General features: G+C 34.3%; 2 protein-coding genes across 2 annotated transcripts; one reads left to right on the top strand and one right to left on the bottom strand.

Annotated features, from left to right (window-relative positions):
• Window positions 1–3: 3 nt before the first annotated feature.
• LOC143063219 (coiled-coil-helix-coiled-coil-helix domain-containing protein 7-like) lies at window positions 4–13,958 on the top strand. The gene is made up of 3 exons (XM_076235226.1): window positions 4–291; window positions 5,009–5,107; window positions 12,948–13,958. The coding sequence occupies exons 1-3, from the start codon at window positions 109–111 to the stop codon at window positions 13,059–13,061; spliced, it is 396 nt and encodes a 131-aa protein (XP_076091341.1). The 5' UTR covers window positions 4–108; the 3' UTR covers window positions 13,062–13,958.
• A 1,873-nt stretch (window positions 13,959–15,831) lies between these two features.
• On the bottom strand, window positions 15,832–24,311 carry LOC143063212 (uncharacterized). Its single transcript, XM_076235214.1, has 8 exons — window positions 24,155–24,311; window positions 23,183–23,392; window positions 22,575–22,814; window positions 20,868–21,005; window positions 20,412–20,543; window positions 19,620–19,884; window positions 19,109–19,143; window positions 15,832–16,206 (listed from the first exon to the last, which is right to left on the bottom strand). The coding sequence occupies exons 1-8, from the start codon at window positions 24,258–24,260 to the stop codon at window positions 15,950–15,952; spliced, it is 1,383 nt and encodes a 460-aa protein (XP_076091329.1). The 5' UTR covers window positions 24,261–24,311; the 3' UTR covers window positions 15,832–15,949.
• Window positions 24,312–26,444: the final 2,133 nt, after the last annotated feature.

Below are 26,444 nucleotides of genomic sequence, written 5' to 3'. Positions count from 1 at the left end.
CAACACAAAATTACGTCACTTTTCCAAGATGGCAGCGCCCATGTAGAATGTAAACAAACAACCGAATGAAGGACATTTACATAAGTAGTAGTAAAAATAACTAAAAATATGCCAGAAACGTCCTCAGATGATTTGGACCAAAAACATAAGAGTGCGAACGAGATAGTCGAAGAACGACGGAAAAAAACAATCGAAGAAAAGAGGAAGAGGGTGAATGAGATTGTAGAAGAAAATAGAAAGAGAGTGGTTAAAGAAAAATTAGAAGCTGTACTAAGACATCCATGCAATCGTGTAAGACAACTAACTAATTGCCCTTTCAGTAGTTGAGCACTCACATTGATAACAGAGGCCGTGACATTTTGTGTCTGGAACCTGTATTTAAGAGGTAGTAAAACACCTTTTCCCTATTTGTCCGCCATTACTGGATATCATATATGTTTCTGTAAAAATTTTGAAGTCATAAAACAAAATATCTGACACCACAATGGAAAAGTGATTGTTGTATGCGTCAAAATTTCAAGCGGCCGGGTCAGCTGGGATTAAGGATAACGTGTATGCCTTTACCGTCAGCCATTAATTGGACCGTTAGCATCAAATCAGTTAAAATTCACTGTAATTCGTCCTTTATCCTTATCATGGTTCATTATATGTCTCAAATAATTATCCTTACCATCATCATGATCATTACTGGAAAAAAAATAATGTGATTCTTCAAACTTAGTCGATTTTTTTTATCGTCTAAAAGAAAGTGCCCTTTTAATTTTTTATCGTCATGCACCAAAAATTATTGTTAACCTCATTTCATTTGGCATTTTTTTTTTTAACTTTTTATTCTTCATGAATGTACCTCTGACATTACCGCTCTCATTTATGGAATTCAAGTAAAAAAAAGCCAAAAAAAATAAGGGGTTTGTCAACATGGTTAAGAAATATTTACTTAAATGTATATAATGTAGTTTACATTTTTGGGGATTTCTGTATAATTTTTTTTGGGGGGAATGAATTGGGTATTTTTTATGCATATTTTAACCAGTTGAGCATTTTTGCATTATTTTTGGTTTAATGCTTTTTAAACTTTTTCGAAATACCACCGTTTTAAACCCTTTTCTTGCCAATTATTTTTCATGGTTGCATTTTGTGTGCCAAAAAATACAACAGCTAGACATCTATAATGTTACATGCCCAACATGCCCAATAATGACTACATTTGATATATGACCATTTGATGACGTCACACCATAATGATATATATTAGGATATTACACTGTTTAATCCTCAGTCTTTTAATTGAAAGAGATACAATGATAAGAAGCTTGCCTAAGTTAAACCATGGATGTTTCTTACGGCACAGCCAGTGTGGACACATGTGTCCCGCAGGAAGAGGGTTAACTGTTTATTTTGCATTCAAGTTTGATTAGTGAAAGTGATGAAAGTTTTACATTACATTGCTTTTAATTTTCTCTCAATTAAAAAATATCTTGAGTAATGGCTTCAAGATTTTGAATTGTATCCTTTTAATCTTCACCTGTAAAGTTGTATTCTTTGATTTCGCTAGGGACATACATCCTTTGTTAGCAGTCTGTGATAGGATCTTATATGAAAATGTCCCTTCTTAGATCAAGACGAGTATGTTGAAAATTTCTCAAGCAATTTAAAGAATAATTTCAAACTTGGAACTACAAAAAAAAATGATGATAAGATAAAGTCTAGGATGCTTGAAATTCAAACAATAAAGGCATTATGCTGGTTACATTAAAAATGTAGTTTGAAGAGGTTTTCTGAAATCCTTTGCACATCCTATAATATAAAACACTGATTAGGACACTTTATGTTCATTTTAAATATGCTGCAGTCAAAGAGGTATATGACTATGAATACCATGTTGAATGACTGATTTAAAACTTGCTTGTCAGATGGGTCTTAGACTCTTTGCATATTAGTGATGTATATACAGATGTCACATGTCACCTCTCCTGTCTGTTTAGCTTTCAGAAAGAAGTCACACCTAATTAAAATTCTGAGGTTTGGTCACCTTGGATCAACCAATATTGAGATTACATGTATAAAACTACATTTTCAATCAATGTGATAAAGATAAGGGAATATCATTCTTTCTTAAAAAAAAATGTAAAAAAATAATTTAATCCGTACCTACATGTATAAGAAAGAAGATGTGCCAATGAGACAACTCTCCACAAGAGACCAAATGGCACAGAAATTAACAACTACAACTACAATGAGCAAAGCCCATACTGCATAGTCAGCTATAAAAGGTCCTAAAATGACAAATGTAAAACAATTCAAACGAGAATACTAACGGCCTAATTTAAATACAAATAAACAGCTGCGCCACGAGCGCATGATACGCCCGACGTCTTGTGTGGAAGTTTTATGCAATAATCATCAATAGTTTCTGAGAAAGTTTTATGCAATAATCATAAATAGTTTCTGAGAAAGTTTTAAGCAATAACCATATATTCTTTTTGAGACACGGCGGGACATGTGAAACCCCCACCCTGTTTTTTTTTTACAAAACCTAAATATCACTAAAATAAAATATGAATCAAAACCAAAAAGTATACAGATCTTAAGATTAATATAACAAAGACATGTGTACAGTTTTAAGCAATAATCATAAATTGTTCTAAAGATATGGTGCAACATGTAAAAAAACCCTCCCCCTTTTTTACAAAATACTCAATAACTCAAAAATGAAACTTTGAATCATCACCAAAAAGTAAACAGATATTAAGATTAATATAACTAGAAGTGTTTAAAGTTTTAAGCCATAATCAAGAATCGTTTTTGAGATACGGTGCGACATGTGAAAAAAAACACCCCCTGTTTTAGTTACAAAGTGCCGTAACTCAAAAAGTATACAGATCATTTGACCATCATAAGAAACAACTATATTAAGTTTCATGAAATTTGGATAAGTCGTTCTCAAGTAACGGTGCGACATGTTTAAGCTGGACAGACAGACGGACGGACACCGGACATTTGTATACCATATTACGTCCCGTCAAAATTTTGAATTGCAAAATTTTGACAGGCGTATAAAAATTAACGAAAAACAAATATGTAGCACATAAACAAATATCAACCACGGAATTACAGACTCCTGACTTGGGACAGAGACAGACACATATATAAAGAATGTGGCAGGGTTAAGGCCTAAATTAAAATATTGTTTGTTTGCCCTTTTCCGACCCTATGTTTTGAAACAGGGTAGGTAGGTAGGTAAAATATTTTATTTTTTTCCCCCAAAAAATAATTTGGCTCGGTATATTATTTGTCATGGGTAGGCAGGTAGGTATAATATTTTATTTTATAGATACAAACTCTGCATAATGTCATTTGTGTCCGTTTTGTTTTTGCAAATAAGTTTTCTGGGACCATTAGTTTAAAAAAAAAATATCACGTAGAATGTGAAGCTAATTCATATGCACTACTATTTTGTTTTCAAATATCAAAATATAGAGCTGTGCCGCATATCTTCAACGTTTATATGCCTGGAACTTTGAAGAGTTTGAACTTGCACTTATATTTTGTACTACGTACCTTGTATGCTTACCTTAAGATTTTCTGTAAAAGATAACTTTGTACTGATAAGATATGTCCGGGCAGACATATATTACTAGTAGAAAAGTCCCTAGAGTGTTAAAAACATCGTGTGTGCCTTTGTTTCCAATAAAAATGCTACAAGACTTAAAACTCTGACAATTGTCACGTATTTTACATCGCATTTATAAATGATCTGTATGGACAACTTGGCGATTTTACTGCCAGATATTCTCCACTTTACATGGTTTTGTCACTTTTGATGCATATCAGATATAAATAATACACCTTACCGCTATTTGTCCGCCATTACCAGGTTCCCGTAAAATTTTGACATCATAAAACAAAATATCTGATGCTACAATGGAAAAGTGATTGTTGTATGCGTCAAAAGGTCAAGCGGCCGAGTAGGCTAATAGCGATAAGGTGTATATAGCAGCATCGTTAACATAATCATCCTGATCTGCGGATCACAAAAGGCCATCCCTACATAGAATGGTACAACGTCCGTTTACAAATTAGTTTGTACACCCGTGGATAATTTTGTATCAAACGAACTTTTTTGTAAATAAACCCTGCTCTTTAAGTATAAAGGTACAGAGAAGCGTACGTCATATCATGATTTCAGGAAGCGTTCACATGCTGAACATCGATTTCAAACAAATGTTTTGAAACTTCAAATGCAAGTGTTCATGTCAAACGCTCAGGTGATTCCAAACGGACTTGACCTTATACGTTAAATTTAAAACCCGAGAATTCCGGATAAAATAGTTTTGAGCGGGAAATATAAATATAAGATTTTTGGTAGGAACGAAAAAATTAAATAAAATAAAATCTTGCTGGTAAATACAAATAAAAGATTTTCAGGCGCAACGAATTTATAGGGTCGGTCGGTAAAGGGCAAACAATCAATATTTTAATTTAAGCCTAAACATGTAAGCAGGATCCCAACCCTCCCCCTAATCTGTGACCTTTTATATTTAATAAAACCAGAACTACACCTACTTTTTTTATTTGACTTTATGTTTTTAATGTTACCTCCATGATTTATTATATTTAAATAACTACATATTGCACATGAACCTTTGGTGTTTTAATTTGTAAAGTACATGCAAACTAGTTAGCTTAGGTTTTTGGGCAAAAAGGATGAAAACCATATGGAAAATATTCCCCCTCTTTTTTGTCCATGAATTCCACTGTTTCCCCCACTTTGAATGGTTGAATTTTTTATCTAAAATTAACTATTTTGAGTAATGAATTAATGTAACTGAACACGTCTACAACAGAAGGAGAGTCTAGATATCAAAATCGCTTTTAGGAAAATTTAAAGACAAATTATTGAACATTTATATTGATTTTTATCTGCCTCATGACTGCTATAATATGTACACTGTATAATATAGAAATGTCAAATTGAATGTGAATATTCTTATCTTTTGCATTTTAGGAAAAAGAAATGTCATATCAATGTTTAGAAGATAATGGCTATGATAGAGGTAGATGTGAAATGTATTTTGAAAATTACAGAAACTGTTCCAAGTTTTGGGCAAGTATTTTAATCAAAATAGTTTTGTTTAAGTTAACTTTTGCGATTTTGTTTTAAACTAAATGTCTATTAAATATTTAGCTTATTCAGTCATTATATACATCATCATGATCATTGTACATGTACAGTTGATTTTTTTTTATCAAGCATCACCAAATTCTAACATGTTATATTGTTTTCAAGAATGATTGTGCTTCGTTACTTACGTGAAATGGTACATGTATGTGGTATGATTGCAAAAGACACAACTACATGTATCCACTAAAGTCAAAATGATGTGGATTTACACATCTATAGGTCATCATACACTGATACAACTTTTAACAGTAACCAAAAGCCATACTGTAAAGTCAACAATAAAAGGTTCTGACATTTGTTTGAACTATCACTGAGATCCCTTGATCTTGAAAAATATATATCATCAGCTACATTAAAGAGGAACATTGGTCAATTATTCCCCTTTAATGATAACACATTTGAGTACAAATGAGGTTTAGTTGTGTATTAATATGTTTGGTTGATAATAAATCCATTGAGACAATAAGTTGAACCAAAGTATTTTCTTGTTTCTCTATCAGCATTAACACAATACTATTCCTAGACAAGATGATTTCCATTACTTCGAGGAGAAGTTGTTTCTACATCTCCCACAGATCCCAGCCAAAATTTGCATAACTATGAGATGTTGTTTTTACACATCACTCACAGTTAGGCAGCAACCATTTGATTTTCTGGGGGGGCTATGGTTTTTTTTGGAAAAAAAAGTTTGTTTCCAGTTTTTGGAGAAAAAAATAATTTGTTTTTGATTCTGAGAAAAAAAAATTGTTTGTTTCACCCTCAGCTGCCACTATATGGAATGCTAAAATTGAAAGAAAAAAATTGTTTTCGACTTGTCGCGAAAAAAATAGATTGTTTTTCGCCACAGGCGAAAAAAAAAGTTTGTACAGAAAAAAACACCATAGCCCCCCCCCAGAAAATCAAATGGTTGCTGCCTTACCAGCTAAGATTTCTTCCATTACCATGATTACTGTGAGTGAATGTTATTGCCACATTGATCTACTACTGTTCCATGACAAAATGATTTCCTTTACTGTGAGAAGAAGTTGTTTCCATATCTGCCCTGGTCCTAGCCAAGATGATTTCCCTGATTGTGAATCAAATTTGTTTTCACCTCTGCCACTGTTCACAGCCAAAACTTAGAATAGGGGTTGATCGATTTCACATCTTCCACTGTTCCAAGCCAAAATGCACCTTACCGGATAGCACGAACGGACGCCTAACGGATGAAAATAAATGTTGTCCGTTGTCAAAATTGTAATCCGTTGGAAGTCCGTTGATGTACTGACCGAATAAAACGGATGTGTAACGAATGCATAACGGACACACACCGGATATGCAACATACGAGAAACAGACCGGACAGAACGGATGTGGAACCTACATCCAACGGACGAGTACCGCACAAAATTGACACCTAACGGAAGCGTACTGGATAAGACGGATGAACAAGATATACGGAAAAATCAAAGGCGACAATAATAATACATGTAAATCACATATATATTCAAAATGTTTCTGTGTAACTGGTTTTGGTTTATTCTTCAAAATTCCGCCAAAGGGCAGTGTCAGGTCTGAATAAGAATTTTCAATTTGCATTTATCCGTTTCAGATCGTTCATCATCCGTTTTATTCGTTATACAGACCTCCAACGGATGTATAACGGACACGTAATGGATACAAAATGGAAACGAAACGGACGAGTACCGTACAAAATGGACGCCAAACGGACTTTCAACGGACATTTTATCCGTTGGACGTCCGTTCAAAGTTTTGACGGATGCTAACGGATAAGAACGGATTGAAAAAAAAGTCGTCCGTTCGAGCTATCCGGTAAGGTGTGACCGTGGCTTTACTGTGAGAAGGTGGTTTCCAGTTATTTGGAGTAGAGGTTGTTTCTCATCTGCCACAGTTCCTTGTGTTGTTAAAATGATTTCCATTACTGTGAGAAGAGGATGTTTTCTCATCTGCCCCTGTACCTAGTAAAGAAGATTTCTGTTACTGTGAGTATAGGTTGTTTCCAGTTATTGGGAGTAGAGGTTGATTTCACATCTGCCTATGTTCCTTGTGTTGTTAAACTGATTTCCATTACTGTAAGTAAAAGTTGATTTCACATCTGCCTATTTTCCTAGAAAAACTGTTTTCCGCTTTTGTGAAAAGATGTATCCACAGTGACATTATCCACTAATTCCAGCCAAGAAGGTCTTCGTTTATGTGAGAGCAGGTGTTTCCATTTCTCTCACTATTCAAAGCCATGATGATTTCCTTTAGTGTAAGCATTCATCCCAGTCAACATTATATCAATTATTGAGAGTAGAGAATGTTAACACTTTTCCGAATGTTTCCAGCAAGCAATTAAGAAAGGAAATGGGTAATGTGTCAAAGCGACAACAACCCAACCATAAAGCAGACAACAGCCGAAGGCCACCAATGGGTCTTCAATGTAGCGAAAAACTCCCGCACCCGTAGGTGTCCTTCAGTAAACAAAACACAATGTTTATAAAAAACTAAAGACTGAGCAACACAAACACCTGTTGCCTGTAGTAATCTCCGTTGCTCCGGAAAGGTATTTTAAGCAGATGTAGCACCGGTCGTGGTCCTCGTGTAAGTACAAAATCGTGATGAGTCAAATGAGGTAGATCAAATTCGGGGAAGAAGAGGACATGATTACACAGTTGCGATGATTGTATATCCATCGTCATCTATGAAACATATATTGCTCAACAGTCAACCAAATCTAGTTGGCGTACTTTAGGTTTTCGAAAGGATAATTTCGACTTTATCACTTGGAAGACTTTGTAAAAAATGTTCTTGTGAACAGCAACCCTCTATCAACGAAATCATAATAGGAAATCAAGCCATCGTTTTAACTGGCAAATTTGTATTCTCTATACGGATGCGATGCTGGGATGTTGCTACATAGAAATTGAAAGTTCTCAATTAAGAAGCTAAAATCTCTTTAGTCATTAAATTTTGTTCTCAACCGACTCATTTTGTCAATTTCTAGATGTAATCAAATGCAGACTAAACTGTATTCGTTAAATCCTTTGATTTCAGTTTGATTGAATAGATGCGTTCAACATAGTAACCACACTAATTTAGTGAGAGGACAGCATATATGTAGTTGAAAGTAAAGTTACAGGATAGTGCTAGCTTCTTTTCATTCTTCGTAAAAATAAGTTCTTGTATAAAGTCAGACTCATTTGAATAAAGGAAAAAGTCGACAAGAAAAGGAACACAGTTGGTTCCCTTTGGAATGTTGATTGTTTGTTGAAAACACGTCCCCCATTCCCGCCGCTTTTAGAATAGGTAGTTTCATAAAACTTTGAAGCTCGGTTTTGAATTACCAATGAATCTTATGTTGATGACTTAGAAACAGGTTTGTGAATTGATTGGTGTTAAACACTTCTTTCAACACTTTTGTGCTATTTCGTTGCGTTCAGTTTTATAAGGGGAGGAAACCGGTGTGCTCGCAGAGAAGCACCGACCTATAGTATGAAAGCATAAAATCATGTGTCGAAGACCCATTGGTGTCATTATACTGTTTTTGCTATTTGATCGGTTTTTTGTCTCTTTGACACATTCCCCATTTACATTTGCAATTTAGTGTAGCATGTGTATTGGTAGACTAACTCAGTTTTAGAATTCTTATTTGGATCAATGATCACACGGTCTTAATTCATTCGGAAAGAGCGTATTCGCCTGAGTCTTTGCCTGGAATACTCCTTGACCGAATCATCTAGTATCTTGAAGTTGTTTTTCGGATTGATGGATTAAGACTTAATATTTAGGGCCTTTGGATAACACATTAAAAAACCTAGACGATTTCCATTACCGTCAACATTGGTTGTTTAAACATCTCCCACTGCTCCTAGTCAAAGTGATTTTTATTTCTATGAGCAGAGGTTGGCGATTGTATCCACTTCTCCCACTGTTCTAAGCCAATACGATTTGCTTTTAAACTCTGACCAGATGTTGTTTCCACATACCCCACGGATCGTAGCCGAGATTATTTCCATTGCCTGCACCAGAGGGTTTGTTTACTTCCCTATGTTTGTGGACAATACGTTGTAAGTTATTTCGCTACCCTCACCTATTCCCGTCCAAGATTATTTCCATTGCTCATGTTGCTGTAACCAGCTGTTGTTTCCACATCTCCCGTGTTTAAAGTCAATGTGATATCAATTACTGTTTCGCCATTTCCAACGGTTCCCGTCCAAGATTTTTAATATTGCCGAGACTAGAGGTTGTTTCCGCACCACCATTTTACCAGCAAATGCGAATTTAATTATCACGAAGAGTGGTTGTTTCCACACCTCTCACTGTTCCTAGCAATGATGATATCTATTACTGTGACCAGAGATTTTTTCACATCTCCCACTGTCCATAGCAAAGATTATATCTATTATTGCGGCTAGAGATCGTTTCCCAACCTCCAACTGCCCAAATCCAATTTGATGTCCATTACTGTGTGCAATTTTTGTTTCTACATCTTTAACTGTTCCTAGTAAAGATGATTCCCAAAACTGTATAAGAAATAGTTTAGCCATTTACACATACCCCCGTCCAAAAGTATTCCTATCGGTGTGTCCAGAAGTTGTTTCCACTCCCTCTCTTCCTAGCCAAGATAATTTCTAGTACTATGATCAGATGTTGATTCCATATATCCCACTGTTCTTAATGATTTCCGTTGCTGTGACCAAAAGTTGTATTCTATTTCACATTTCCCATTGTTCCAAGCCAAAGCTATTTCGATAACTTTGAATAAACGTTGTCCCCACTTCTTCCCCTGTTCACAGCGAAGATGATTTCACTTACTGTAGGTTAATACAACAAATGCAGATGTGGTATGCTTGCAATGATACAACTCTCCACCAGAGACCAAATGTCATAGCAGGTAACTGTAGGTCACCATTGGGCCTTCAACAATGAGCAAAACCCATACCGCATAGTCAGCTATACAAACTATACAAACTATAATAGGCCAAACAATAACAAAATGTAAAACAATTCGAACCAGGAAACTTACTATCTGAATTATGAATAGAACAATGAACACAAACACATATGATATATAGCAACAAAGACAACCAAAATCAATGTTCTAGCCAAGCTGATTCCTCTTACCATTACCAGAGTATTTTTTTTCAGCTCCCAATGTTTTTGGACAATTACCACCTATTCCCGTCCAAGACTTTTTTTATTGCCGTGACCAGAGGTTGTCTCTAACTCTCAAACTGTTCAAAGCCGATGTGATATTCATTTCTACGAGTAAAGGTTGTTCCCAGCAAAGATGGTATCCATTACTGTTACAAATGTACCAGTTGTTGTTTCCAATTATCTACTGTTCCCCGTTAATTAATGAGTAGGCGTTGTTCCCACTTCTCCAATTGTACCCAACCATGATTTCTAATATTGTAAGAGGTTGTTGTTACCTTTTCTTCCACTGTTCCTAACCATTACTGTGAGTAGATATAAATAAAAATGTGGTATATAGCCAATAAGACAACATTCCACAAGAGACCAAAAATGACACCAAATTTAACAACTATAGGTCACCGTATGGTCTTCAACAATGAACAAATCCCATACCGCATAATCAGCTATGAAGGGCCCGGAAATGACAAATGTAAAACAATTCAAACGAGAAAAACCAACGCCCTAATTTATGTATGAAACAAATATGTAACACTGGAACAAACGGCGTCCACTGAAATGCAGGCTTCTGACTCGGCCAGGCACATACTGAACGTGGCGGGGTAAAAAACGTTAGCGAGCGCCCATTCCTCCCCTAACCTCGGACAGTGGTGAAACAGTACAAAATAAGAACAAACTATAAAATCAGTTGAAAAAGGCTGAACTCTTCCGATGGATACAATAGAAATACATAGATCTAACAAAAAGTAAGATGACAAAAAACAAGAATTCCAAGGAAAATTCTAAACGGAAAGTTCCTAAGCAAATGGCAAAATCAAAAACTCAAACACATCAAACGAATGGTTAACAACTGTCATATTCCTGACAAAAAATGGACGTTGACAGGTACTGGTACATCCCAACAACAAAATGACACCAAGTATATATTTGAATGATACTAACAACTAATAAAATAAAATCATGCATCTAAATCAAATTTCCACTTCTCGCACTGTTCCCTGCCAAAATGATCCCGTAACTGTGACCAGTGGTTGATTTCAAATCTGCCTCTGTTCCTAGTAAAGGTGGTTATGGTTACTATAAATAGAGGACGTTACACAAACGCTTTTGTCTTTGACACATTTGCTTAGGTTCAGATGGTTCATTAATAGTTATCCCACAAGAACGTGGTGTGTCAGTGTAAGATCACCCCGATGGCCGGAGGCCAGAGGGTGATCTAACACTGACACACCAAGTCCGAATGGGATAACTATTCTACATCCCAGCTGTTTTAGATTAGACGAGAAACCATTTACAATTCATAAAATCTAGTTTAGAACGCTACACAACCATTACAATATACTTTATATATTACTTTATAATGTATACTCTTTATGACCCCCAACAATATACTTTATATATTACTTTATAATGTATACCCTTTATGACCCCCAACAATATACTCTATATATTACTTTATAATGTATACCCTTTATGACCCCCAACAATATACTTTATATATTACTTTATAATGTATACCCTTTATGACCCCCAAACACTATGAGTGGATATCAAACAATGTCAAATCGCCCACTTGCCAATCGGCCCACACTCTATCGCCACTTTATAAAAAATCCCCCACTCTTGTTTACCGACTAGCCCCACTTTTGAAAAAGTGTAAAATCAAATTGACCAATCAGTCTGAAAACTCACTTATTAACGAAAAAGGTTTAAACCCCACTGAATAATGGTCTGACAACTCGCCCCACTTATAAAAAGATCTTGCTTCCTTTAAGTATGTCAAATTACTATTTGTTCGTATCCAGTTATCCTGGTGTAGTGGTATATGTATCTTGGCTTGATATGCTAAAGGTCTTGAGTTCGAATTCCAGCATATACACTGGATTTTTTCTACGTGAATTTTGATAGATAGTCTTTTCCGTATAATTAATTATAAGTTTTATAGTGGATTTGACATTCCCGCCAAAATGTTACAGAACAAAGGAAAGCATGCATAACAAAGAAACTCAAACTGGGGTGATCTGGTAGGGATGATCCGGCTCAGATCACTCCTGTTAGAACAAAGGAGCTGGGATGTAATGTTAATGCCATTGTATGTGATCGGATTAATACTAATGATAATTGAAAGGTAGTTGTATTAACACATCACTACTCATATCAATGGAGATTATCAGCCCCATCTCCATCAGTCATTTAAAATGAACTACTTTACCTCGAGATTGCTCTGAGTGGCGACCAACGGGTGTCTTTCCAGACAAGCTCCCACGGCCAAGCTTGTCTGGTTAAAATACGTTTGGACGTGACGTCAGAGCAATCTCGGACTAGAACTACTTTAATATGGTTCCACATTAGGTAAGAAGAAACGTATTTCGGAGATTATGAGTTGCAGGTGTTTTTACATTTTATAAGGCTTTATATATCATAGATGTCGTTTCTATGTATGTTAGCGTTTGTTTTTGTCGCACTGTTGTTTTCTTCTTATAGTTGATGTGCTTCTCTCGGTTTTAGTTTGTTTTCTCATATTTGATTTGACTTTGAACACCGGTATACTAGTACTGTTGCCTTTATTTATAGAATGATCAATGTAAATGACAGTTTAATGATATAGTTTCTATTTATCTTTACAGAATCGTGTAAGCTGGGAAAGATTGTTCAGAGGCATTAAACCTTCAATTCCTCCTCCGGATGAAAGAGATGCTGTTAGAGAAGAATTTGCAAAAAGAAAAGGCTATAATTACTGAATCTATTTGTTTTGTGTATTTGTGGAAGCTAGTATCTGGGCAAAAATGTCCAAAGTGTGACCGTTTCCAATTGTTTTGATAAAGGCACATAAAGTATGTATGAATGAGTTGAACTGTTACATTTGAAACATGGATGTTTATATTGAAATTAGAGACGCTTGTATCTTAAACTCATCAATCAAATTAGTACAAATCCCACAAATTATATTTTTTTACATTTCTGAGGTGTGTTTTATTACAACTTATTGTGCTTTGATAGCTAGTTATTTCCTGGACATCATTGATGTCAGTCTTTCACTTAGTATAGATGTTGCGGATCTGTTCATGTAAACACAATCAGACAGAGGAAATGATTATATTTATTTTGTCAAATGTTGTCCATAGGATAAAATTATGTGTGTTTTATGAAATAAGTTTTTAAATACTTAATTATAGGGAAAACAATTTCTTCATAACATGTTGATATTGTTTTGTCAACATGTATGACATTAGGAGGATTATTATTATTTTCTACTTTTTATCCAACCTGAATTTTTAAATGATTATTTTCATAAATATTTGTACTTTTTCCTATTTCTTTATAGACTGATATTTTCTTTAATTGCAAAATACAGTTTATCATGAAAGTAGTGTCAAAGACTATACCATTTTGAACTACATCATTGCGTTAAATATTTTCTATCAGTAATAAAGTTAATCTCTTAGTGTTGATAGGTTTAGCAAAGATGTACATATTTTAAACAGGTTTAAAAGGAAATCTTGCCGTTATTTATGAATAATGTACTTGGTTTGTATGTATTTATAAGTCTTTAAAATGTTTGTTTATGTGTAATGAATAAATGAGGAAAAAATGCTATAAATTGTGTTGACAATTTGTAGCCATTTAGCCAACCAGAATAGGATTGTTTTTTCCTGTGTCTTGTATCGAGTTGAATAGGAATAAAGAGAGTAGCACCTTTGACATCTACCATCAATTCTATTAAAGTTGTGTTTTATACTCTGGCACAGTTTTTAGATACTGACTGAGTGACATACAATTTGGTATTATGACTATTAAGGAATTAAACAGCCCTCTTCTAGGAAATGAAGATCAAGTTTACTTAGTGCTCTGCACACCATTTGCCATAGTTCAAGCTAACAACCAGTTAATTCTTAAAAGCCGTGGTGTAGTGGATAGTGCATCGGACTACTAACACAAAGGTTCCTGGTTCGATTCTCGTCTGGGAGGCAAATTTCAGGGACTGAATTTTCGGCTCTCCCTTGACACCATTTGCGAGTATGGTCTCGAGGAAACGATGATAGTCCGTCGGAAGGGGACGATAAATAGCTGACCCATGTTAAGAGAGAGCCCTATCACTTGCACGTTAAAGACACTCTTGTAGATTTCGAAAAAGAGCAGGCTAATGCCGCTACAAGACAGCACTCGCACCCGCAAAGTGGAAAGGGATTAATATAAGTTGCAAAACTTGTTTCCCAATCCACTATAAACAAATATCTTTAAACTAATGCTTAAATGCCTTAAGTCTAGTTTTATGTCTTTATTTAGTCAGACCTCTGACAGACATTTGGGACTTACATGACCCAAGCAAGTTGCAAATAAAGTTGTCAGATGTCAGAGCAATGTTATACTAGATTTTCCTTTTGCATAGGAATAAACTAAATGAAGTATTGCTACCTGCACCCAGAAGTTGGTCAGCCTTTTGTTCAGCTTGTTTGACTCAATTTGTTGAAAGTAGAAAGTTCAAAAAGGTCTTATCTAGCTAAACTATATTTTCCTCCGAAGGTAAGGTGGATTAATTGACGGATGGTTATATTAGTGCCAAATTAAATGCAAATTCAGGACGAAAACATATTTTAAAAACGTGATATGAATGTAGACATTGCTTTGTATTCAACTGACAGATCAAGCTGAATTTTTAACTTTCTTGTTCACACGGTTAAGTCCTCAGGAACACATATCCTACCGGACACATTATTACGATTCCAAGCTGACCATTCTTGTTCTTACTCCCAAAAACCAATTTTGAAGTGTTTGGTTTGACCTGGACTGAGATAAAACCCACGACATCCTGCATTAGAGGCGGTCATCTGATATTAACCACCTTTTCAGGGTTGATTTGGCATCTTAAACTTTTCATTGTTAGGTCCGTTTCTTCGTCACTATGAGTAACATGTCAACTATATTTGGTATATGGAACCCACTAAAATTAAGAATAAGATAACTTAAAATGGGATTGCGTGAAACTTGTCAGAAAGCTTCATAATACTAGTAATTTTAAAAGAAATAAATAGAAACCTATACTACTAGTATCTGTCAAACAATGTGTACTTAAAATGTTTGAAATTAGACAGGGTTTCTTCCGCTTCAATGTCCAACCTCACAAGATTAGGTCCAACAGATAAGATAGTAAAATCTTACATTCGGATTGTGTTCATGTACAGGAAAAACATATAACCGGAACAACATCTTCATTTCTGATCAAAGATTTCGAACAAAAATCAATCTTAAATTCAGCATACATACTAATATGTATAAGAGAAGGACATATCACCAGTCTATAATCGAATTTACAAAGGAATATTCACAAGCGAAAAGTATTCACAGATACCAAAGTGGAAGTAGTATGAGACACAGTGCAATCACTTAAGAGCATGACTAGCACTTATAACCGATTCTCTTTGAGTTAATACCTCTAGATACATATTGAGTTGATTGCATTTACATACTATTTTCTTGCAATAACATTTTAGCAAATTAAAACTATTCAAATTGACATTATAGTTCATCTTAATGATTTCCATTTTATTATTGAGTAGGCTAGCACAACTTTTTGATTTCTATTTTAATGTCTCAATGCAAACATGTGTCTTTATATTTGATTGGCATTTTACTTTGAGACTGAGTAATAATCTTCATCATCTAATCCCTCATAAATATTCATGTCAGCCTTTGATTGCCTGTCGATAACTTCATTATAACTGGTGTTGACTGGATCTAGATAGTAGTCTTTATTGGGAGGTGGAGTGTAGTCATTTACTGCTTTTCTTGATGGTAGTTGCTTTTGTTTATTCTTTGTCTTAGGTGTGTCTGTACTGTTGCTTTGTTTCTTGCTCTTGAACACTGATAGAACCTTTTTCTTTTGCCCTATATAATATCAACAATTATTATATATAATTATTTTACTTGTTGGAATACTCGGTGGTCAAATCATGAATGTGGTTATAAAATATAAATGGGCTCTAATCCTGTAAAAAAATTGACGAAATGCCTTAGATATTCTTGTAAAAATAGGGATAAAAACTGAAGATATCAATTATTTGACCTAAAAATCTCAATTTTTCTATAGCACATGTTTATGATTGGTCGGAAAGATTTTGATATCAAACAGAATAGATTATACACCTCCACTTCATACTTGTCGACTATGGTACCGAGTCGGTATAAGGAAATTGATGTGTTAAAATGTTGGTGGGAAATTCCTTATCCCAATTCATAACATAATATTTTAAATCAACTTTATTTTCCTCGTATTTAAAGCAGATATCATAAACACTGGAAAGTTTACTCGAGATGACATGGGAATATTTACTTATATTAATTTTTGCAGTACTGTATACTATAGCAGATTTTGGTGTAGATCTCTTTGTTATATCAGAAATATATATGAAAATGATATAAAAAAAAGTCTTAAAACCAGTAGTCGTTTCTTGTTTTACCTAGAACACTTTAAAGAAGTACCATTATTATACGACCGCAAAAATTTTAATTTTTTGGTCGTATATTGCTATCACGTTGGCGTCGTCGTCTGCGTCGTCGTCGTCGTCGTCGTCCGAATACTTTTAGTTTTCGCACTCTAACTTTAGTAAAAGTGAATAGAAATCAATGAAATTTTAACACAAGGTTTATGACCACAAAAGGAAGGTTGGGATTGATTTTGGGAGTTTTGGTTCCAACAGTTTAGGAATTAAGGGCCAAAAAAGGGCCCAAATAAGCATTATTCTTGGTTTTCGCACAATAACTTTAGTATAAGTAAATAGAAATCTATGAAATTTAAACACAAGGTTTATGACCATAAAAGGAAGGTTGGGTTTGATTTTTGGAGTTTTGGTCCTAACAGTTTAGGATTAAGGGGCCCAAAGGGTCCAAAATTGAACTTTGTGTGATTTCATCAAAAATTGAATAATTGGGGTTCTTTGATATGCCGAATCTAACTATGTATGTAGATTCTTAATTTTTGGTCCCGTTTTCAAATTGGTCAACATTAAGGTCCAAAGGGTCCAAAATTAAACTTAGTTTGATTTTAACAAAAATTGAATCCTTGGGGTTCTTTGATATGCTGAATTTAAAAATGTACTTAGATTTTTAATTATTGGCCTAGTTTTCAAGTTGGTCCAAATGGGGGTCCAAAATTAAACTTTGTTTGATTTCATCAAAAATTTAATAAATGGGTTCTTTGATATGCCAAATCTAACTGTGTATGTAGATTCTTAATTTTTGGTCCAGTTTTCAAATTGGTCTACATTAATGTCCAAAGGGTCCAAAATTAAACTAAGTTTGATTTTAACAAAAAATAAATTCTTGGGCTTATTTGATTTGTTTTATCTAAATATGTACTTTGATTTTTGATTATGGGCCCAGTTTTCAAGTTGGTCCAAATCAGGATTCCATATCAAGTATTGTGCAATAGCAAGAAATTTTCAATTGCACAGTATTGCACAATAGCAAGAAATATCTAATTGCACAATATTGTGCAATAGCAATTAATTTTCAATTGGAGTTATCTTTCTTTGTATAGAATAGTAGTTGATAATATATGTTGGAAATTTGCCAGACATGACTATGATGTCATTTTCTATTTTTATTTGCCAATAACTTTATGTAAATAACTTCATTGGAAATTTGCCAATATAAAATGTTGCTGATGAAGCTTTTTTTCCTTATCTTATCTATAATGTTTTTAGATAATGTATGTTGGACATTTGCCAGACATGACTATGATGTCATTTTCTATTTTTATTTGCCAATAACTTTATTTAAATAACTTCATTGGAAATTTGCCAATATAAAATGTTGCTGATGAAGTTTTTTTTATTGTTTTATACAATAAACAATGTATATTCACTATTACTACCAACCAATCTTTACCATTCAGTGATAACAAGCACTTTATTTTACATTTTAATATTTTATGATGTATTTAAAAGAGTAGTTATTGTTGCAAACTCCATTAGAAATTTGAATTGATATCAGTTTTGGAAAAAGGGAAACAGGGATGTGAAAAAAAGGGGGGGGGGGGGTTAAATTTTTCTCATTTCAGATTTCATAAATAAAAAGAAAATTTCTTCAAACATTTTTTTGAGAGGATTAATATTCAACAGCATAGTGAAATGCTCAAAGGCAAAAAAAAAAACTTTTAAGTTCATTAGACCACGTTCATTCTGTGTCAGAAACCTATGCTGTGTCAACTATTTAATTTTAGATTTAAAAAGTTTGAAGAAGAAATCTTTAATTGATTTGTAAAATCTTGACATTTGTTTTGTGTAAAAAAAACCATGTAATGTCAAAAATTTGATCACAATCCAAATTCAGAGCTGTATCACGCTTGAATGTTTTGTCCATACTTGCCCCAACTGTTCAGGGTTCGACCTCTGCGGTCGTATAAAGCTGCGCCCTGCGGAGCACCTGGTTTCAGTTTTCTAATCGTTCTGAACATCCATGCAATATTTGCCACTGGGTCGCTCAAGCAACCACCAATCCATCAATCAATCAATCAATCAATTTGACAAGGTATCCCAAGCGTTCACGTTATGATATGGTATCCTAAGCGTTCACGTTATTTTTTTCACACTACCCAGCTTTTTGTGATATTTATAGACCTCTTTATACTCAGTCACTTAAAAATAGTAAATAAAAATTCGAAACATAAAATATGATAAGAGTAGAGCATTTTGAATGTTAAAAGGTTAAACTACAAATTGGAAATGTATATGTATATGTGTGAGGATTTGGTAAAAACAAATGTTAAAACTGTCATTGTAAGCCATACCTTTTATTCCTGGCAGTTTCTTAAATAACTTTAGTCTGGAAAATAAAAATAAACATCAAGGCGTCTTTGATTGTCAATAACATTATCGTACATGTATTGTATTGTATTGTTCACAATAACGTTATTATGAATATGGATAGCATTAAACATCTAAATCAATTTAAAAAGTCACCTAGCTTTATAACTTGAGAACTTTGATTCATTCCAGTAAATTGTACTTATATAGGGGTGATGTACTCCGTGTTAAAGATATCAAAAGAATTCAGGGTTGCCCTAGAAAGTGTATAAAAAATCAAATCAAGGTAGGTTTAAAGGTAATCATGGTAATATTTTATGAGAGAATCACACATCAAATGTATAGACAAGTGAAAATATAAATTGTTTTACAAACTCTACCCTACCTTCTGAGGTACACATTTATGAGTTTGATTGTCCCTCTGGTATCTTTCGCCACTCTTTTGTCATCTGTCGATTATTTAAAAGAAGAAACTTGTCATACATGAATGCTTACCTGCATGCTAATTTGACCACTGTCCCAAGAAGTACAGCATTGATGATGACAGCCACAGCAGTAACAGCATAAAATGTAGAGGAGTTGACCATTCCCTCTGGCACACCATTGCCAGACTGTTGTAATGCTATTCTGCTACAAGTAGGTGGTTCCCAACCCTCTAAACACATACTATCTGGACAACTCCCATTCTGGCTGTCACAAGCACCGTGGTCACAAAAACATCGCGTTTCACAGTTTTCTCCGTAAAACCCAGCTCCGCATTCTGTAATGTAAATACTATACGTTAATTACTTGGAGGTAGTAACTGAAAGATTCTTTTAAATTATTTTCTTTTATTATAGACATTTGTTTATAATTGGAAGAACAGATTCGCAAGATTGAACTACCTGCTGCTGTCAACACAGTTCAGCGAGGCCAGTTTTAAAAGTATGGGTAAAAAAAATGTACTACAGTTTTCGTTGAAAACGTTCTGAAATATCGTGCAGGAATTAATATTAATTATAATGGCATACAATGAATTTGACAAGGAATAACATGTATTGTGTTTACGTGATGTGCAATCAGTGCCCTGCCAACCAGCTTGACAACCTTCCCGACATGCTCCAAATAAATCACAGGTTTGTACTTACGTGATGTGCAATCAGTGCCCTGCCAACCAGCTTGACAACCTTCCCGACATGCTCCAAATATATCACAGGTTTGTACTTACGTGATGTGCAATCAGTGCCCTGCCAACCAGTTTGACAACCTTCCCGACATGCTCCAAATAAATCACAGGTTTGTACTTACGTGATGTGCAATCAGTGCCCTGCCAACCAGCTTGACAACCTTCCCGACATGCTCCAAACAAATCACAGGCTTGGGAGGCACAGTTTACTGGGCACACCTCTCCTATACATCCTGTGATATCATTCTCACAGTCTGAAGTATAGAAAACAAGTTCTAATTCAATATGTTTTGGTATTATATGTTAGTGCAATATATGATGTATATAAAATAAAGTTGATAAGGGAAATGGGGAATATATATGTGTGAAAGAGACAACAACCAAAGAGCAGATAACATGTAGATGATATGACAGTACAGGGACCGTTAACATACTGATCAAGGATATGGAGTTGATGCACTAATATAATGCTATCTTTCATAATAAACTATATATATGTCAATGGTCTTTATTTAGAGCATATTTATATGCCATAAAGCAAATTCATAATTCAAACTATCAAAAGTACAGAATTTTACCTTGTTCACATTTGGGTCCAAAGTAACCATCTACGCAGCCATATCTACAATCTCCAGTTACCGGGTCACACTGACCATCCACACAATCTGTTGGACACTCACTAGTACACTCAGTTCCGTAAAATCCAACACCACAACCTTAATGTACAATATGTTAGTTAGTTTAGTATTACCAGTCACATGCATGCCTTAGACATGAAAGGTTTTACTGTTAAAATAATATTCAAACTCCGGAGCGTTATTTACAGCTTTTGAAATTCTTTTTTGTGTGTGAATATATCTAGTGTAAAGGATAGCATCAACAGTTTTTTCTATCTATACCTAAAATGGGGTTTTGTTATGCGTTTACTTTTCTACATTGGCTAGAGGTATAGGGGGAGGGTTGAGATCTCATAAACATGTTTAACCCCGCCGCATTTTTGCGCCTGTCCCAAGTCAGGAGCCTCTGGCCTTTGTAAGTCTTGTTTTATTTTTAATTTTAGTTTCTTTTGTACAATTTGGAGTTTAGTATGGCGTTCATTATCCCTGAACTAGTATATATATTTGCTTAGGGCCAGCTGAAGGACGCCTCTGGGTGCGGGAATTTCTCGCTGCATTGAAGACCTGTTGGTGATCTCCTGCTGTTGTCGGTTCTATGGTCGGGTTATTGTTTCGTTGACACATTCCCCATTTCCATTCTCAATTTTATTTAAATATCTTGGTAGTGTAAACCAATGAACACCAGGTTTCCTGGCTTGGGATAGGTGTGCATAAATATGTACGGGTTAAACATGGTTGGGAGCGCTCAGCCCTCCCATAAACTTGAACATTGGTGTAACCCTGCCTAGAAAAGGTCGAAGTATCTATAATACTAAAATTACGAGGTCCAATTTGTCAGCCGTCATCGGGTAAAAACGACAAATCAAAGAATTCAACTCTATATATAACTAATATAGGACAATGGTGTAGATTAAAAATTACACCACTCCAGACCCTTTTGTTTTCCACATAATTAATATTGCCAATAATTAACAAGTTCCGGGTCTAATCCGATACCGATACCAATAGTATATTCACCTGTTAGCTATTACCTTATCTGTACGTTCCGCATTTGACAGGCGCACCACCAAACGGTGTATTTAGGATTTTGCTATATACACGGGTCATAATCAAAGGGCTGACACTACTAAATTCAATCATCGTCAAATTGTTCCCTATTGTAGCTTTATTCAGCAATCAGCAAGACTTTCTAAGATAACTAATATAGGACAATGTTGTTGATTAAAAAATACCCCATTCCTGGATAGCCTGGACCTTTTGTTTTCCAAATAATTAATATTTCCAATAATTGATAAGTTCCAGGTCGACGGGTTCAAACAGAAAGATTTGAAAGCAGAGAAAACTGTGTATCTTATAATCGACATGACTTTATCAGATGACCCGCGATATCACGGGTGTGTACTTGTTATATATATATATGACTACTGAGACGTATGAAATTTAACCTTTATACTTTTTTTTCATAGAGAGGAGAGTAAAAAAAAAAACTAAACTAAAACTGAACTTCTGTCGAAAGTATAGTAAACATTTTGTGCATATATAGTATTTGAACTCCAAACTCCACTTTATTTTACTTACTTTTCGATAGGGACTTTTTTTGCTTTTTAAGATAAAGTTGTTCCATTTCCTTTTTTTTAATCTAAGACTTTTTAATTGCATTATACATACCATTAACCTCCACCTCACACAGTTCCAGAAGAGCATGATTAGAGACACAGAGAGAATTGGCGAAATCCTCTTCCGGTGGTCGTTGTATAATGATGGTGACAATTCTCCCTACAGCTTTACACTGGATTTCTTGGTTTAACTCTGGATATTTGTCTCCTCCGTGGTGATAACATCTCTCACCAGATGGAACTGCTGTACCATTGGAAACAAAAACTGAAAATCCGGCAAATCGTCTCTTCTCTGTAAATATCAATAATAAAAATGATTGAGGCGTTTAAGTTATTTGAACATTAATACAAAAAGAAAACAAATATCACTAAACGCTATCAAACTGCCAGACAACATGCAGTGTTCATCATAAGATGGGTGTCTAATGATGGCTCTATATCGCACCAATTCTACCTTAATTTTATAACAATCGTATTACCCAAGAACATATTGCTCCCAACATATATTTATTTCCCACGTAAATGTTATTTCTTATATCTAATCCCTATTCTCAGCATCTATTCCCCGTGCAAATATGACTAATAATGATATCTATTCTTTATGCAATTGTCCCTCCATATATATTCCCCATGACTCGGAATGTTAATACATGTACTTACGAACAAATGGTGTTTCTGTTGCCTTGTAAAATATGTGTAGAGTGTTTATAGCAGAAACTTCTCTAAGTCTAACTTGCCACCAAGCTTCAGCAACTTGTGTAGTCGTTTGAATACATTCCCCTTGATCAGTATCCCCGTCTACTACAATTTCAGGATTATATTCCTGTTCAGGTTCACTCATATCTGTTGGTCTGTTAACGGCTAAATTTTCTGTAAATAATTTTTAATAGGTGTATATCATTAATCTACTCCAAGTTCTTAGCGTGCTAGCAAGGATTTCTAACTAACACACAGTATACTTAATTAGTGTCAACTCGCAACAAAAAAGAACCACACAAGAAGAAAACAAACTTATAAGGAAACAGTATGACTCCGAGCCAACATGTCTTTACCCTAGAAAAACACATGCTTTACTCAAAGGCAACATGTACCATTAAGAAGTCTGAATTTTACCCATCATTTGAAACCTTGACCTCCGACAGTCTACAGGGGTCTACTATTAAATGATGGTACATCAGTTAGCACCGAGACAATAATATTGCTGAAGAGACACATGAATGCACAAATTGCAGTGGCGGATCCAGCCATTTTAAAAAGGGGGGTTCCCAACCCAGAGTAAAAGGGGGGGGGGGGGGTTCCAACTATATGCTCCCATTCAAATACATTGATCGGCCAAAAAAAAAGGGGGTTGATGAGGAGAGGGAACATTCATTTTTATAAGAGAGGGACAAAAGATACCAGAGGGACAGTCAAACTCATGTGTATACTATATATATGATAAATTCTATGTTATACTGAAAGATTAGTAACGTGTATGCTATGTCACTTCATCTCCGTAACGTCACTATGTAGAATAACATTGAATTTAAAAACAAGATTTAGAAGTTGTACGGCTACACGTATATAACATTTCAGGTTACGGAGTAAGAATTGTTTCCCGCCAGCGACAAATGTTACAGTAAGTTGTCTTACCTGACCCATTAATTTCGTTTCCAAAGAGTAAAATCGCGACCAAAAATGTATACAAATTCATTGTCGTATTTTGTAGTTTGAAATAATCAAATCCTGCATCAAACATATAGCTTTAATAGGATTATCTTAATGTGTATGTCATCATTTGTATGTCATTCATTAGTCAACTTCTTATATCCTGAACGAATATCTATATTTGAACAATTACAAATTATTTTAATTGACTAATACTAGATTAGAAACATTACAGTTTTTGGTAGCTGTACATTTAATAGAATTTGTAAATTTGGAACCTTGTTTAAAAAATGTCAATATCGTGATCTATATTTTGGTAAAATTAAAAAAAAAACAAGAAACTATTAAAATTTGTTAAGATCTAATCACAGAATTAAGAATTCATCACACATCTATATTGTAAATTTTGGATTAAAAGGGCAGTAGCTGTTAATATAATTCATGTTCATCGATTTGACTCAAATTCCGATATTAGATTTATTACTTAAAACGTATATCCAAGTTATAATAAGTCTGAAATGAACAGTTGTGAAAGCATGTACTCGATAGTATATATCAGAATTTCGTGTGTATTTTGGTCTAGACGCTATCTAATTAACTATCGAGATTACATCCGAATACTGCCGACGGTCACATAACCTGATGAAAACATAAACATGAATATAAATAGCATGATTGCGACCTCGTGCAATTTGATTTTTATAGGTTTGTTGATTTCATGATATAGGTTAAACAATTAAGTCAATTAACGTTTTTACAGGTCTGCATAAGAATGATTTTTTGGGGGTGATAGGGATCGAATCAGTCAACGAAATAGTTCACATTTGAATGAATGAATGAATATTTTATTTTCGAAAGCATAAATAATATGCTATGGCAATACATAAACAAGTATATATATGTGACAAAACAACAGATAGCAGAGAACAATACATAATATAATAAAGGTACAATTAATTCACAATACATGATCTAATTTTCCAAGCATATTTCAGATAGTAACACAGTTTAATTGTGATTGATTTTGATTGAAGTAAATGAAAAAGTTTAAAATTATTTGGCCAAGAACAATAATATTTTGGCAAATGTTCTTGTCTCACAGTTCTGTAGGCTGGACAAACAAGTATGAAGTGGTATTCATTTTCAATACAAGCCATATTACAGCATTCACATAGATGCATATGTCTAGGAATATTTTTATATCGCCCTAATTCCAAATTCAGTTTCAAAGTACCACTTCTCAATTTTGTAAGTAAGTTACTATTAATAAAAAAAATCTAAATAATTCTCTATTACAAAGTCTGTTTTGAGGTGTTTATAAATACACAGTTTTTCACAATCATTTATTGATGCATACCAAGTTTGTAAATACTGGTCCTTTATACGAGTTTTTATAACATCTAACTGTATATTTACATAATTCTGTGCAGTCCAAACATAGTTCAAACCAAGATTAAACAATAAGTCACGAGCACTAGACGCCCAGTTCTTTTTACCATTGTTTGCATCTTCTAATAAAAGTTGATAAACATCATAAACAATAGGTGGCTTATTTACAATAATATGAAGCCAATATTTCAAAATAATTTGTTTTCTTGAGACATACATAGGCAAATGACCTAGTTCACCACATAAAAAACTTAAAGGAACATTTTTACTTAGTTTTAAAACAAATCTACAGAAACGGTTGTGTATTTGCTCTATATCATCACTGACGTTTTTTCCCCCCTTTTAATGGCTGAACACGACTTATGCGTGCGTAGCCAGGCTCTAGCTAGATAATGGGTTAAATTGGAGGTCACACGAATACGGATTTAATGAGGTCGAATTATTCACTTGCAAGTGAATTATTCATCAGCTATATTTCTTTGCTTATTTTGACAAAATTGCAGCAAATTGGCTGATAAAAAGGAATTGTTGTTATATTATTGCACTTTTATACTTTTGATTGAACCAAACGAAATCACATTCTAATTTTGCTCATATCTCGTAGCTAGTGCCCCTTTAAACTCAAGTTTGATTTCGTCTGATGGTACCTTTCGTTAAATAGCTATTGTTTCGGTATAGAGATAACATTTTTGTTTGTTATGGATGAAGATTCCGTATATCGTCAAGTTATCGGAATTCCAATGGTGACTAACTGTGCACCACTTATTGCGGACCTGTTTTTTGTATTGTAAAGAGTTACAATTCATGACTAAAATCAGCAAAAACCCATTGATACAACATCTGATTCAAAAATTTAAAAACACTTTTAGAATATTTAGATGATATA

This window comes from Mytilus galloprovincialis, chromosome 1 (genome assembly GCF_965363235.1).
Source record: "Mytilus galloprovincialis chromosome 1, xbMytGall1.hap1.1, whole genome shotgun sequence".
NCBI classification, from domain to species: domain Eukaryota; kingdom Metazoa; phylum Mollusca; class Bivalvia; order Mytilida; family Mytilidae; genus Mytilus; species Mytilus galloprovincialis.
Note: the sequence above shows the minus strand (reverse complement) of the source record. Positions and strands in the feature narration are given on the sequence as shown.

Coding starts and splice junctions, on each gene's coding strand:
- LOC143063219 (XM_076235226.1), top strand. CDS start 109: ATGCCAGAAACGTCCTCAGATGATTTGGACCAAAAACATAAGAGTGCG. Junction 292..5,008: donor TAAGACATCCATGCAATCGT/GTAAGACAACTA, acceptor TTTGCATTTTAG/GAAAAAGAAATGTCATATCA. Junction 5,108..12,947: donor GAAACTGTTCCAAGTTTTGG/GCAAGTATTTTA, acceptor TTATCTTTACAG/AATCGTGTAAGCTGGGAAAG.
- LOC143063212 (XM_076235214.1), bottom strand. CDS start 24,260: ATGTTTGATGCAGGATTTGATTATTTCAAACTACAAAATACGACAATG. Junction 23,393..24,154: donor AAACGAAATTAATGGGTCAG/GTAAGACAACTT, acceptor AATTATTTACAG/AAAATTTAGCCGTTAACAGA. Junction 16,207..19,108: donor GAAACTGCCAGGAATAAAAG/GTATGGCTTACA, acceptor GATATTATATAG/GGCAAAAGAAAAAGGTTCTA.